Below are 15,353 nucleotides of genomic sequence, written 5' to 3'. Positions count from 1 at the left end.
GTGAGGTTTCACGGTTTATGCCTTCCCCTGGTTTCCCTTCTAATGACAGACGACCCACCTTGGCGCCAGTGTCCCCATCAGGTCCTTTTGGGCCCCCAAGAGCCTGTAATTATCAACAAAGATACTCGCTGAATACAACACAGGACAAAGATAAGAGTTCACATTGGGGAGAGACTGAAGCACGGGTACTTACGTTGCAGTCAAAGGAGCAGCACTGCAAAAAGAGAAGAGAAATGTGAAAACAGGAAGAGGCTGGTAAACAACATCGGATGTCTACAATGTATCCGTCACTTTAAGGGAAGGAGAAAAGAAGCCAAAACAGTCGCTATCGCAGCCATCTTAATTAGCCTTTCTAAGTCATTTCAGCTTTATGCACACTTCCTTAGCAACCTTTCCCTGCTTCCTGTCGGCGTCAAAGTTAGGCAGGCCTGATTGGGTCCAGGCACTGATAAGAATCGCCACAATCCTTAAATGAACTATTTTACCTCGCTGGCTACAGAGTGTATCAGGCAAGTTTAAGGTAGATCGCTAAAGGATGAACCTCAGGAGCTGGGGTTTAGTGGCTGCTTGGTTTTAGACTACTACAATCTGAGACTACAGAGAAATACTAAACATTAAGTAAATGTCCACCACCAAGATGTTATCAGAAAAACATACCACATCTTTTGTCTCATTTGTCTGGAAAGAAAAAGAAATAGAAATTGATTAGTTCGATGTGAATTCAACTTATTAAGGTAAGAATTAATGGAAAAGAAGACATACAATCATGTCGATGATGGTTCGGATAGTTTTCATCTTCGTTGACCTGGTTTCATCTGCAGCAGTGAAGTTCTGCCTGTAGGTCTGGTCCGTGGCGATGAGGGACAGTCTGGTGTCCTGACAAGACCAAAAAGACAGAGACATTTATTTACCTTTACATATAAAGGAGCTGCTATCACTGTACCTGTGATTAGAGAGTAAGTGTAATGAGATTCTTCCGGTGTTGGCTTCTTTGCAGAAATGTTTGGAGACGGGATCGAATTTGTACAAACTAGATCAAAATTTCATTAATGTGTGTCACATTGTCCACTTAACAACATCTTTTAACTCCACTCTGCCAGAACCTGGAGTAAATTAGCAGATTTTTTCGGTGAGAAAAATTCTGAATATGCCCCATCAAGATCAATCTGGAGATCAATTTGCCGACTCAAGCAAACAAAAGAACAAGAAATTATTAATCAATTCAGCTCCTCCTGTTGTCCTGCTATCATTCCTACGGCTTTCCTTAAGAAAGTTCTGCCTATCATTGTGCCGGATTTGATTAGGACAGAAAACTCTTCCCTCTCATGAGGTATTTCTCCCCAGGTTTAAAAAACAGCAGTTATCAAACCTGGACTGATCACTGCAGAATTACAGGCCAGTCTTCAGTCTTCCATTCAACAATTAAACAACTTTCAACAGTTGTTTAACTGCCCTCGTTAAAGCGTTCAGTGACATCAACATAAATGCAGACTGTGGAAGAACCACCTGTTGAACCACAGAGCAGCATTTGACACTGTTGATCACAACACACTACTGAAACAAATGGAGAGTCAGGTAGGACTCAATTAGTTTGAATCTTGCAAGAATTTTTTCATGTCAATATGTAACTTTTCATCAAAGGTCCTGTCATTAATGTGCATACTGGCCTCACAAATTTCACATGGCCTCAAGAAGCAAAGGTTTCCCACACTGTGTTGACCTTAGTTCTTTAATGTACCAGAAACATGTAAATGCTATCTGTAGAAAAAAATAAAAAAGAGTGATGTCTTTATTCATCTCTGTAACTATTTTAATTATTGTGTTAAATATGCTTTGCAAGTTGCTAATTGGTTACAACTGGTCAACCCCTCCCCCTTTTCCCCCAGACCCACCGCCCTGGGATTCAAACTCCTTTTGCTAAGTAACTGCTTTGAAACAGCCAAACCACGTTTAACATTGCTTTACATTTTAGGCTATTTTTCCCACACACTCAGCGTCTTTCTGCAAAATGCATAAATATGAACTAAATAAATCATAACTGTATGTGGTTTTAATTATAAATGTAATAAATATAAAAGAAAACCGCCTGAAAGTTTGCAAAGAATAGTTTTAAATGTCAACATGAAAAAAATCTTCCTCCTGTGGTAAAATAAATCAGATGCATTTACGCTTTTGTCCTGGTGCTGATACACACGTTGAACACAAAAACCCATTTCCGTCAATGGATTCCAAAATCCCATTGATGTAATGGGATTTTGAACTGTATGACTGCTGAATTTTTCCATGCTACTAGACCTGAACTGAGGAGAGACACAATACACTTCCTGATATCTTGGCTATTGGTTTTCCCCTTTGATGTCAGGCAGGTTTGAGGTGTTGCCTTAAAATACCAGCCAAGAAGTTCCTTCATTAAACTCAAATGTTGTGAATTAACATATCAGAGGTAAATCCATGCCATAATCCTCAGGTCTTTCCTAACCTATTTAAGGCATAATAGTCTGTTACAATGAGTCTCTTAAATGACGATGAAACTGAGCATGGTGCCCCTTAGTAGAGGACTTCACAACTTAGTGCAAGGACTTGCTCTTGTCAATTAATGCATCTAAAACCAAAGTTATGTCCATCGACTTTCAGAAATCCCAATTTGAACAGTCATCCAAAAATCTATTTCTTCTATTAAGTGTTTTAACAGAATAAAAGCAATGTCTATTGTGGATATTTTATGCTCTTTGCATTTTGCTGCAAACTATTTTCCCTCTGGGATATGAAGAAAACCGAAACTTGGATGTATTTGAACGTCTCAAGACAGACGCAGAAATAATTTCAAGTATTCTAACTCCGTTAAAGCAGGAAATGTTCAGTTTGATTTACAGCCAATGAGAGAAAAATCTATACAGTGCAAGCAAATATCTGACTTGAGGTGTGTACTTCAATTAGATATTGAGATAAAGTATGGTAGCTAAGAAGTGTTTCATGTAGAACTGACTCTGGCTGGGTGTGAGTGTTTCGCACCTCCTGGTCGGGTGAGATGGCCACGGCGAACACTTTCACTCCATGCTGCCGGGCTTCATTTGCGGCCTCCTGCACACCTCCGCATGGCTCTTTGTAGCCGGTGATGGGATGGCCGTCCGTCACAACCACAATGTACTTGTTCTCATGGTAGTGGGAGCCCCTGCAACAGTGCAAGCACACGGTCAGATGCGACCAGAGGTGTCATCGTCTCCAGCGGGAGGCGTGCGTGTCGTATGTACGCTACCCGACGAGCAGCTCCGCCAGGCCCCGCTTGATGGCGCAGTCGGTGTAGGTGCCCTTGCCGATGTAGGTGATGCCGTCTATGTCGTTCTTCAGGGCCTGACGTTGGGTGCGCATGTCGCTCAGCTCTCGCACCAGGATGACGTCGTCGCTGTAGTGCAGAGCTCCAGAGTTCCACATCAGGATGCGGTCACATTGGTGACGCCTGGAAGACACGGGGAGATAGAGGTGAGACCGGGTGCAGAGAGGGAACATACATTTGTTAGATTAGATTAGATTAGAGTGCTATAAACTAGAATTTGTGTTCCAAAGAGGTTTGTTTTTCAGATTAAATGTATCTTTTAAGTCACTGAAATAAATGATCTATTCGATAAAGTTGTAATTTCTTGAACATGATTATAGATTAGATCAGATCAAACTAGATTTTATTGGGTTAGATTGGAGTGTCATCTTGTAAAAGAGATTGTATGTTCTAATGTGGCTTGTTTTTCAGATTAAATGCATCTAATAAGGTACTGAAATAAACGATTTATTCCATAAAGATGTGATTTATTGAATATGATTGTAGATTAAATTAGATTATAGTGTTCTTCTATAAATTCAAATTTGTTCCAATGAGGCCCGTTTGTCAGACTAAAATGATCTTTTAAGTCACTGTAAAAAGCAAACTTCTGAATGATGTTGTAATTCACTGAATATCACTGCAGATTATATTAGATCAGATTAGATGAGTTTGGGGATTAGAGTAAGAAGGAAAATGCTTTTTGTTTTCGCTGGGCATCACAGAAACGAATGCAAGCAGAGCAAACAACATCATTTGAAATTGTATTTACATTAGAACAAAGAGAAAATGTATTTAAAAAAGTTGATATAATAACAATAAACACGAGTTTGAATAATTAAATGTGAAATCTACATACAATAACCCAAAGAACAAACAAGTATGTTTGAATATAAACTACTTACAGACAAAACATGCAGTTAATGTAGAACGAAATCTAAAAGCATGATACAGATGCTGTCATCATATACGAAGGGGGCTGTGGTGCGCACTGCAGGGCATCAAAAACAGTAAAGACTGTACTATGAGAGCGATAAATAAACCAATTTATAACTTAATAAATACATTTGAGTGTCAGACTAGTGGACTTGAGGTAGCCGCTGCTTCGTCCATCTTTTGTGGTGCTCACAATTTATTTGACCTTGCTATGTAACATATAACAAATAATGTGACGCCTTAAACCAGCCAAATAAATTAGAATAAAGCTGCTAAGCTGTCATAAAATTTAGGGGCAGGAACACTGCAACCATATAGAGTCCAGAGTTCCTGGTGGTGGGCGTGGCCAAATGTTGGCCTTTAACATTTGGTCCAATAGAAAGATCAAAGGATTTTGCCATATTTTCACCTGGTTTCCATGGAGACATTTTGGTTTTCTGTATTGCTTGTGCGTGCGTGCGTGTGTGTGTGTGTGTGTGTGTGTGTGTGTGTGTGTGTGTGTGTGTGTATCTTACATTTCCTTGAGCTCATCTACGAAGCGTTTGGTGAATTCTTTGATCTGGTCGATATAAAAGTTGGGAGGCTTCTGTCTGAGGGCCACGCTCTCAGATGTGTCCAGCACGAAGAAAAGATCAACGGGACAGTCTGTTTCACAGGGCAAAACAAACGTCACCCAACGAGAAGAAGAAATGGGAAAAAAAAAAAAAAAAGCAGAAAGATGTAAACGTTTAGCTCCCCAGCAACAACAAGAAGGCGGAATAAAACGGTCATTAATTCTCTCTGTGCTGTTTGTTGAAGCACGGAAAGCCTGCAGGCCAACAGCCTGTATAGCATAGCATCCCTTTGTGTTTCATTGTGTCATACTTTGAAAGATTTCATCACACTTTAGAAAATGAAGCAGATTTTCAGCACTGTTTGGGGTTTTTTTTTGGTTTTGTTTTTTTAGCAGGTGTGACTATCAAACATCTGGATCAGGGCTTGAAAACTGCACTTCCAACTTTGACCATATCAAGCCCACGAATGTCCTCAACGGGACAGTTTTGGCAAAATGTGCCGATAAAACGGCCCCTGCTAAAATGTCATTAACATTGATCACAAAAGGAAATGATACCAAACGTCTTTTCACATTTATGCAATGTGGCAGCGCACAAATAAAAACTGCTTTGACTTTAATGGTAAAATAATATATAAGTCCACAATTGACAAAATATGGCGGGCTGGATTTGGCCCGCGGGCCTCCGGTTTGACACGTGATCCAAACTCTACGGAGCCGCTCGGAAAGATCTCTCCGATGCTTTTCCGACTAATTTTAAAGGTTGCATCTTAAAGAGCCGTTACACCGAGCAAACATCTAACCCTGCAGACAACAGTGAGCCAAACTTCACACGCAGCAGACGGTCGGTCTAAAACACTGAGTGGCTCATCTTGAGTTCAGAGCAACAGATTTCCAGCAAACTTACCCGCAAAGGTGGGCTTTTGGATCTGATTTTGCGCCGCAGCCAGGAGAGCGCACAGCAGCGCGACGAGACATCTGAGCGTCTCCATAATTTAGCTGGAAACAAAATCAACCCGAAAACCCGATCATGCGACGCTCCGGTAAGTCCCCGCAAAGTCACCAAATAACCGAACAAATACAGATTCGGACTCCTTTTGCGCACAATTTGGCCAACTAGTCTTTTTTTTTTTTTTTTTTTTTTTTGGAGACCGAGCGCTTCCACCCCCCCCCCTCGCCGCAGTTTGTCCAGGGGCGAAGAGCCAGAGCGCGCAGAGGAGGACCAGAGGAGCGCACGGTGTGGATGAGGGACGAGAAGGAGGAGGAGCTCCCAGGGCTTTCCGTGAGGAGGATGGCTGGGTGTGGATGCGCCAGAGCGCGCAGGGAGAGAGGGGGAAAAAAAGTCGACGCTTTCCTCAGAAATGAGCAAACTTCCTCAAAGCTGCCAGGCAGATTTTTCTGTAAAATCTACCTTTTACGCACAGCTTGTCACTTGTAGAGTCACATCACCGGAGATTTTACGCAATTAATCGACCAATTGTAATTAGAGCGACGATTTTCATTTTGATGATTCATTTTTGAAGGGCGCTTTTGCTCACAGAGACACTTCACAAATCATTTTATTTATAGTTTTGGTTGTGTGTGTGTTTTTATTTTTGTTTAATGTACTTTAAAATGTCTTCTCGTGACCTTTACCAAATGAAAGTCTATTGTTCTTTGATGGGAGAATTTATGCAATTTGCAAATTACATCCATTTGTAATTTATATCTTATATCTGAAAATGGTTTCAAAATAACAATATTATGGTTTATTGCAATCGTTGGTGGGACAATTTATCATCCAACCTGATGTTTTTATAGGCCTTGTTTTGCTAATTATAAATATAAATCCTCCAAATAACACATTTTCACAGAGACCTCCGATGACATTGCAGGGCACGAAGAGTTATTCTGAGAACATTCCTTTTTTCTTCTTGCTTTACTCAGGCTTTTGATCAGATTCCTTCACAAATGAGTTTACCCGCGTACTGCAACTGAACATAGGTGAGAAAACTAAATGTACTGCAGGAAAAAACTGAGCTGGAAGGTGTAGCAGCAGAGTCTTTAAAATTAGAGGACAAGAAAATACGAGACGGCATCTTCACATGGGAGTTCACTGGAACTGGTAGCCAGGCCATAAAATAAACAAAACAGTGACTAAGACGCGAGATGTCAGGGAGCCGTTTTTTTTAAGTGTTAAAAGCTTTAACACATTTAGAAAATTGAATTTGTCAGACTGAGATAGACTGAGATTTGGGTTTATTTCCACTTCTGCATGACAGGTCATGTCTTTACATGGATGGCTTATGCAGAAAACCAGCCACAAAGCTGGACAAAAAAAAAAGAGAGAGATGCTCCCTGGAACAGGATCCATCAAGCTTAACGAGAAACAGCTGAAAAACATCAAGAAGTCATTTTGTCTTCTCATTCTGCTGAAACGCTCTGGTTTCTTGTGGAAGATGGAGTGGGTGTAGACTTTTTTTTTCCACTTTGGTGTCCAGACTCGACTCTTAACTTAACAGTAACAGGGGGAACAAGGGATCAGAAAGAGGCACAGCGCCATCTAGAGCTCTGTAAGTGTTGATCTTGGAAATCAGTTTGGAGGAAAAAAAAAAAAGTGATTGGGTTATATGTGCAGAGATGGGGAAGAAAAAGGCGTGGGCGTGTTAACTTGGGGAGTTGCTGGAGTGGAGAGGAGGACTTTGGATGCTGAATGATTGCTGTTGCCATATGTGCGTATGTTTGTGCTCTTGAGTGTGGGACTGTAGAAAAAAAAAAAAAAAAAGTCTGGCCCGGAATCAGGTTTTCCACTGAGATCACCGAAAGGAAAGAGGGGTGGGAAGAGAACGGGGACATCTGGTAATGATCCATCCCTCTTTGCAGGCTCTCGTAGTAAATCTGCAGGATTTCAAGCAGCTGTGGGGCTCTTTATATGCAGTAACGCATGCATTTTGAAATGTCTCAATAAAGGCTTCCATCATGAGACCGTTGTTCCATAAAAATCCAAAGGAATGCACAAAACCTCCTCCACTCCCACCCCGTTTTCAGCAGTTTCCTTTAGGAATACTTCCCATTTGTGCGTTTCCTGTCTTTAAACTAATCCACAACAAACGATCTCTAAATCGAGATATAGCCTACCACAAACGCAAAAGAGACCAGTATCTCATAAAAGTGTGCCTGACCTTTTCGGTGGACCCTCGCCTTCTGACAAGATTTGCAACGCTTCCACGTCAGGGAAAAGGCATGCAGCTTGGGGCAGCCAGCGTCTCCAGTCTGCAGATATCAACATCTTGCAGTACTTAGCACGCCGCCACATTCATCGTCTGCAGATGCACTTCCCCTGTGAATCCCGTGGAGATCGGCACTGCCAAAGGGAAGTGATTCAAAGCGTTGCCCTCCAGAAGCGATCACAGATGAAGCTAAGTGCAAGCCTGGAGAGATAAACTAAACTGCAAAACATGAAAGGTTAGTATTAACACTTACTGGCACAAAGTTGAAAACTGCAGGTAAGAAGAAAAAAAAAGAAAAAGGACAATAACAGGAAATTATCCAGAATAACTTCAAAAAAAGAAAAAATAATTATGGTTATTTTATTGTGCAGGAAAATAACTGTAGAGAACATAGGTCAACCAAAGACTTTTTGGCAATATACTGCCATCTACTGGTGGCATTCGGTAAGCAAACCTCATGCAGAGCCTTGCAAAAGTATTTGCGCCCCTGAACTCTTTTCTCAGAAGACATCAAAAGTAAGTTTTCCTTTTTCATATTCATAACATTAATGGCTCCAAACAAGTTTTATTTAGCTCATCTAAAAGAAGACAAAAAAAAAAAAGATAAAAAGCACAAAACATAAAGCAAAGTAACAAGTCACTGCAAAAAAAAAAAATAATAATCTGGTGGTGTCAGCATCATGTTATGGGAATGTGCTTACATAGCAAAGGGAATTTGGTTAGTTTGAGAGATGCAACCCTAAACATACAGCAAGTTCAACTGGAACGCCTTAGAGCAAAGTAAATTGATGTATTAGAATGGCCTAGTCAAAGTTTAAAATCTGTGAAAAGACCTAAAGTTTCCTGCCTTACCAAGTTTGAGCTACTTTGGAAAATAATTTGCATCTCCAGATGTGCATCATACCCAACCAGACTACCAGATGTGCTATAGCCAAAGTTTTGACTCGTTTTTGCTGGTAAAACTATATAATAAAAAACAATTACTATTTCCATTACTGTATGTTGGTCTATGATGTAATTTTGTCATAAAACACAGTCAGTTTTGAAGTTATAAGCATCACTTAGGGGTAGGAATACTTCTGGAAGGCCCTGTATCAACCAGGACACAGTGAGTCTCAAGCTTTTATCTTTTCTCGAAAGTCGAGCAGAAAGGAAAAGAAAAAACAAGCATAAAACAATTAAACTAATTTAATATGGAACTCAAAAACGACCAAAGAAATACAAAAGGCTCCACAGCAAAGAGATAAAGCATAGTTGTCAAAAGAAAGCTAGCATTTTTACATTATGCCTTCAGCATTAATGATCTAACATAACTACAAATGGACAACTTTCATCCGTCTCACAAGCCCTTTTCCCAAAAGGAAAAAAAAGAAAGAAAAAAAATTCACATTACAACTTCGGCACATATACATCAGCCAAACTATAGTGGCTGGATGGTCCACATTAAAATACACTGCAATGTCTATGAAATAATCTGGCAGTATCACGACAGATGACAACTCATTGGATGCATGCAAAACTATCACTCTGCTGGCTGGTTACGTAGCTACACCGGTTATTGTACAGCTTCATGCTCGTCTGAAAACCTGTATTCGGAGTTACTGGGACTCCTATAGTTACAAATAAGAATTGTGACAATACAGATCAGGTTTCTCTTTACAAATCAGACACTGAAGTAGTTTAGAAAAGCATCAGCCCCCACCCCTCCTTAGTTCTGGCAGAGCTCAGGAAAATGTACAGACAGCAGAAAACAAAGCTTATAAGGTGTGAAGACATTTGTTTGTGCTGGTTGTAATAGTCTGTGCTTACATTTACATGGAAACAAAGACAAAAATGACATTAGCACTTCAATCTCAAAAACCATAGTCTCAATCTTTAATTTGTATTGCTGGCTCAGTTACACACAAACTTGTGTACCGTTTTTTCGAACAAGTCCAGAAATGTAATGTCAAGTTCAGCATTGTTGGCCTTCACACCGGCCTCAGTTCATGCTTGTGTGACTCTTCAGGTGCCTCCTCAGGTGGTTCAGACATGTGTAGGTCTTAGGACAGATCTGGCAGTGGTACGGTCTGACTCCCGAGTGGTTCAGCATGTGCTGCTTCAATACGCTGCCGTCCGAAAACGCTTTGCCGCACTGCGAACATACGTACGGCCGCTCCCCCGTGTGCACCCGCATGTGGACCGTCACCTTGTGAGCCATCGTGAAGCCCTTGCCGCAAATGCTGCACTTGAAAGGCCTCTCCCCGGTATGAGTGAGTCTGTGGGTACGCATCGCCCCCATCTGGGAGAAGGCCTTCCCGCAGTCGGGGCACACATGTGGCTTCTCTCCTGTGTGGACCCTGGTGTGACTGCGCAGGCCTCCAGCTGTGGAGAAGCACTGGGAGCAGTGGGTGCACTGGTAGGGTCGCTCTCCCGTGTGCGTGCGCATGTGCTGCTTCAGGTCGTAGCGGTTCCTGAAGCCGCGGCCGCACACCAGGCAGCTCTCGGGCCTGTCGTCGTTGTGCCGCAGCTCGTGGTTGGCCAGGCATTTCTCGGACAGGAAGCACTTGCCGCATTCCTGGCACTGGTAGGGTTTCTCATGGTCCACCCTCTGGTGGTACTTGAGTTCGCTGATGCCGGGAAAGGTTTCGTCGCAGTACCGGCACCTGAAGCGGTGGTTGGGGCTGTAGGGGAGCTGGTGCTCGCTCATCTGATGGTTCCTGAGAAGGTGGGCCATCTTGAAGGTCTTGCCGCAATGGGAGCACTCGTATTTGGTCAACAGCTGCACGCACTGGTGTCGGACGCGTTCGTGCAGGGATCTGAATTGACAGCCGCATTTGGTGCAGATGTGGGCAGCATTTTTACACTTCCTCTTCCGGTGGCCAGACAGATGCGCTTCAGTCCGGAAGGCTTTCCCGCACTGGGAGCACTTGTAAGGCTTCACTGCTGTGTGAAACCGCTGATGTTCCAGAAACTCGAAGCGGTACTTAAAGCTCCGCCCACACAGCGGGCAATTATGGGTGACCCTTCCCCCGCCGTAGATGGCTTTAACAGACATCTTCCTGTAGGAAAGAGACACCGACGAAGTCCGGTGACAAGAGACAATTTTGCTATGTTTACCTCCACCCATTAATTTTACCGTTTCCATATCGCCGCCTTCTTCATGCCGCTGCTGGTGCTTGGTTAAAGACTTGGACGAGATAAAGCTCTTTCCACACTGTTTGCAGTGATAAGGTTTATCATGATCCACCTGCTGGTGATATTTCAGGTCGCCGATTCCTGAGAAGCCGGCACCGCAGTGGCTGCATTTAAAAAGTCGGTTTTGTGCGTGAGTTAGAAGATGTTCTTTCAGACCGCTAGACTTTGGAAAGCTCTTTCCGCATTGCACGCAGTCGTGGTTGCGCCTTCGTTTCGGGCAGTGGTGTCGGAACTTTTCCAGGGAAGTGGGAAAGCTGTTGCCGCATTTAATGCAAAGGTACGCCGCGTTTTTACACTTTCGCAGCCGGTGACCAGCCAGCAGAGTGGCAGTTCGGAACGCCCTCCCACACTCTGAGCAGTTGTATGGCTGCAGGCCGCTGTGGAGCCTCTGGTGCTCGATGAGGACAGAGTGATGCTTAAAGCATTTGTCACACTCAGGACATTTGTGGACTCCTGACTGATGCCTGCAGCGAGGAGACGAAGCGCCATCGGCCCTTTTAGGCGATTCAGAAAAGTCTGTGGAAGTGGAAGGGTTTGTGGAAAGTTCTTCGTCGAACATGACGATCTGTTGGACGTCTGTGTTTTCGTCATCACAAGCACTTGGGTGGGAAGCGATGGCCACCTCCAGAGATGGAGGGAGAGACAGTGACGGAATCAGGAGATCTTCTGACTGAAAAGGAGCTGAGAAATGAATAAAAACGTTTAATTTACTGTGTACTGATGACATGCATAGCACCTTATATGTAGAAAACATGAAGTCTCACCAACAGTGGTCTTTGCCAACTTTCCATGACACTGTTTGCTCTGGAGTAAAAATTTAAGGTCATCTCCATTTGAAACACACTGCATGTATTCTTCTATGACAGCAGGAGCGGCACTGATCCAAGTCGCAGTCTAGAAATAGAAATTCTAAGTTTATGGTGCATTTTTTTATTTGCTCCATCAACTTCTAAAGACAATCTTTTACCTGTTTAAAATCTGGTATTGGCAGAAGCTCTTCTAGTCTTGTGAAAAACTCACAGACAAGAGTCTCTAGAGCTGTGTCAAAGTCTGGGCCATATTCCACAGGAAACACATTCTGTTCCAAAGAAAACAAAGGCCCATATTAATGTACGGACAATACTAACAGCGCTAAGACTGCTCACATTTGTTACATGGTCACAAACTTTAACACATGCCATAGGGCAATGGTTCCCAAAGTGTGGGGCGCGCCCCCTGGAGGGGGTGCAGAGCCATTACATGGGGGGGAAGTGGTATGGATGAATGGGGAAAAAAACCAGTTACGGGTTTCACTGTAAAGATGGTTTGTAGTGAAATAAACTTCAGTGGAGTTTGAAAACAAAATATGTGTATGGGTTTATGTCTGGTTGTGCGTGCCCAGTTGATTTATTTTTCATTTTTGGGGTTAATTTTATTGTAATCCAAATAGGGGCCCAGAAGAAAATCTTTGGGAAACACTGCCATAGGGACATAACGTGACGAATCAACACAAAGTAGCTCATCAGTGTACAGCCAAAGAAAACAAGGATATGTAGTTGAAAAAATAAATTAATAAATCTGAAAGTAAGTCAGGCATATGGATTAAATCCCTGTAATTTAATGCTTTGCTGAGGTCCTGAATGAAAATACATTTAAATCAATATTTACTAGGGGTACAATGTATTAGGCTTTTTGTCTAATATATTGACTGTAATATAACAAGAAGGGAAAAAAAATGCCAGATAAGTGTTTCATACTCATTTCAAATGTTCTAAATCTTGTAACAATTTTATTCCAACACACAAATCGTTGTAGTTTTACCTTGAGAAAATGTTCCCTGCCATCAGTGTCTTCAATAAGGCCTTGGACAAGCTTCATGAAATTGGCTTCTGGTGCTTCAATTACAGGATCATTCGTCTGGAGGACAAAACAGATCATAGATCAGCTATAAAAACTAGTAATCCACAAAATATTGGCATTAACATCGGTATCAGTCGTTATTGTTTAACATATCTCTGTACATAAACTTAACAACCGATATCTGTATGCGTTTCGACTAAAATATAATTTTCCTTCTTGCCAAATTATTCTACGGTTGTTTGGTAAGGAAATGGTCAATGATCTTCATTATAATAATAAAAAGTATATTAAGACAAAATCTGCATTACTGAAATACTAAGAGGAAAGCATCATACTCATACCATAAAGCTAAATATAAGTTACCATTTGTGCAAAACTAATATTAATAATATTAGTGACCAATGCTTATACTAATATTCTTCTTATTAGTAGACTAATAAGAAGAACTTTAAGGGCATCCCTTACCTCTTCTAGGCAAGAAGATCGGATTCGGTTAAGATGAGTCTCGACAGCCTTGAGATCTTCCGGGTGTTCAGAACGCAACAGCTCAAGAGTTGTCTGAAGTAAATACAGTTTGTGAGATTCCTGTTGGAGCGCTCTTCGATATGCATTGTAAGGTGCAGCCTAACATTTCACTTACCCTTGCTCTGAGGCCCAAGGACAACAGTCTCCCCTCTCGTTTGCTCATGAGCTCAGGGACCGCATCAGTCACCATGGAAACAAATTCCTCCAGTTTGCCATAGTGTTTTATGTTTCGCTGCCGGACAACTTCCCACATCACCGCCGACATCAGACGGAGCGGTGGGACGAGGAGCGCCAGCGAGGACAGGGGGACACTGAATTCTTCAAGGAGAAAAGTAGACTCACATAAACAAACTTAACAACAGGATTAAAACTAAAATGCACAGATCACTGAGTTGCATCTTTTGTTCCTGAAAAGGGCGTCTGCTTGGAAACGTTCACTTAATTCAACAGAGATGGCAGCTTATGCTGCAGTTTTAAGAAGATGGGTCTTTGGACATGTGGTCAGATGGTCACATGTGCAGGTCACAGTGTCAAATCAACAGTTTTTTTTCCCACCGTCGCTCAACCCCAATTTAAGCTTTTCTAAAATAGTGACTTTATTCCGAGGTTTCCGTGCAGTTTCGAGCCTCCTGTCTCATTTAATGCAAACTTTCAAAAGCAATAAAACACTCTGATTTTGCATAGACAACGTTGCACAGTTTAAGCCCAGGCTCTGTAGTTGCATTTCTGCTTTCCAGCTGTTTCAAGTGCGATTTGCGGGCCGCTAACTGGTTCATTAAAAGTTTGTCGACGCCACTGAAATTAACAAATGGTTTCAAAGGGTCGTCGAAGAACCAAAGTTGTGCAGAGGTTCGTAAGCGGAAAAAAACAAACAAAAAAAACATTCAAGTCTGTAAAGCGGTGTGGTGGTTTGTGCCCAGAATGACGCATTAGCTAATGCTAACACGCTAGCTTCAAGGCCGCGAGCGCTCTGGCCAAATCGGATCATTGCAGCAGCAAAACAATTTTTGTTCCAGAGATTAGTCGAGGCCTGCTAAACCTCGCCTCATCCTGCGGTTTAGCTAACTCGGCTACACACAAAGGAGACAAAAGCAGCGAATATTTCTGAATTGCAAAAGGTAATACTTACCCATATCATTCATTTTGTATTTATTTCGTTACACCAAAGAGAAAAATCAACACAAGAGATGCTCTATCATAGTTGCGGTTAGCGTGCTAGCTACCCGATTACGCAGCGTCAGGCGCCAACTTCTTCCTGAAACACGCAGTTCATCAAAGAGAGCGTTGGCTGGAGGAGTGGCGCTCGTTTTGCTTTACGGGGCGGTCCGGCTGAGAACACTATCTCGGTCAAAATGGTAGACACAGCTTTCCGGGACGACTGAAAGAGAACACCGAGCGACACAGGATGAAATGTTTTATTCACGTATGGTAAATGTTTGGAATTGAAATAAATCAAAATTGCCATTATTTAAATAGTACAGTACAGGTATTTTAGAAAATATGATCGGAGCAGATAACATTTTAATAATTTCGAGGTACATTTAGTTTTGTTGTTACAGGTTAAAATATGGCAAATGAATTTTGCTTTAATTTATTCAGTGCTTAAAATTCCGTTTTAAACACAAATTTCAGTAGGGCGAGCAAGCAATTTGTAACAAGCAGATATTTTTAAAACACACATGATCTATTCTCACGCACAAAACATGTCGTGATCAGTTTTTCTATTTGCTCTGCTTGAAATATTATTGAGTCGAGCTAAAAATGTGGCCTGCAGAAAACGAGCTGTACACAAACATGAATC

The 15,353-nt window shown here is 42.0% G+C and overlaps 2 protein-coding genes across 2 annotated transcripts in view; both read right to left on the bottom strand.

The window, feature by feature from the left end:
- Positions 1-6,078, bottom strand: part of col6a1 (collagen, type VI, alpha 1) — a 30,564-nt gene extending 24,486 nt beyond the window's left edge. The window contains exons 1-8 of the mRNA XM_055033741.1: positions 5,710-6,078; positions 4,765-4,894; positions 3,257-3,457; positions 3,013-3,172; positions 763-876; positions 658-678; positions 194-214; positions 59-103 (exon numbers count right to left, since the gene is read on the bottom strand). Coding sequence (XP_054889716.1) covers positions 59-103; positions 194-214; positions 658-678; positions 763-876; positions 3,013-3,172; positions 3,257-3,457; positions 4,765-4,894; positions 5,710-5,794 — 777 coding nt within the window. The 5' untranslated portion in view covers positions 5,795-6,078. The remainder of the gene's footprint in view (positions 1-58; positions 104-193; positions 215-657; positions 679-762; positions 877-3,012; positions 3,173-3,256; positions 3,458-4,764; positions 4,895-5,709) is intronic.
- A 3,105-nt stretch (positions 6,079-9,183) lies between these two features.
- Positions 9,184-14,813, bottom strand: LOC129362289 (zinc finger protein 665-like). The gene is made up of 7 exons (XM_055033740.1): positions 14,682-14,813; positions 13,668-13,870; positions 13,493-13,585; positions 12,989-13,084; positions 12,156-12,266; positions 11,953-12,082; positions 9,184-11,869 (listed from the first exon to the last, which is right to left on the bottom strand). Exons 1-7 carry the CDS (start codon positions 14,692-14,694, stop codon positions 9,993-9,995), a joined length of 2,523 nt encoding a protein of 840 aa, XP_054889715.1. The 5' UTR covers positions 14,695-14,813; the 3' UTR covers positions 9,184-9,992.
- Between the last annotated feature and the right edge of the window lie 540 nt (positions 14,814-15,353).

The sequence above is a fragment of the Poeciliopsis prolifica genome, unplaced genomic scaffold (assembly GCF_027474105.1).
Source record: "Poeciliopsis prolifica strain line A6 unplaced genomic scaffold, Auburn_PproV2 SCAFFOLD008, whole genome shotgun sequence".
NCBI classification, from domain to species: domain Eukaryota; kingdom Metazoa; phylum Chordata; class Actinopteri; order Cyprinodontiformes; family Poeciliidae; genus Poeciliopsis; species Poeciliopsis prolifica.
Note: the sequence above shows the minus strand (reverse complement) of the source record. Positions and strands in the feature narration are given on the sequence as shown.

Excerpts from the sequence above, each read along its gene's own strand:
- LOC129362289 (XM_055033740.1), bottom strand. Across the intron at positions 13,586-13,667 it reads CCTTGGGCCTCAGAGCAAGG|ACAACTCTTGAGCTGTTGCG; the intron begins GTAAGTGAAATG and ends TATTTACTTCAG. Across the intron at positions 11,870-11,952 it reads GTTGGCAAAGACCACTGTTG|CTCCTTTTCAGTCAGAAGAT; the intron begins GTGAGACTTCAT and ends TTCATTTCTCAG.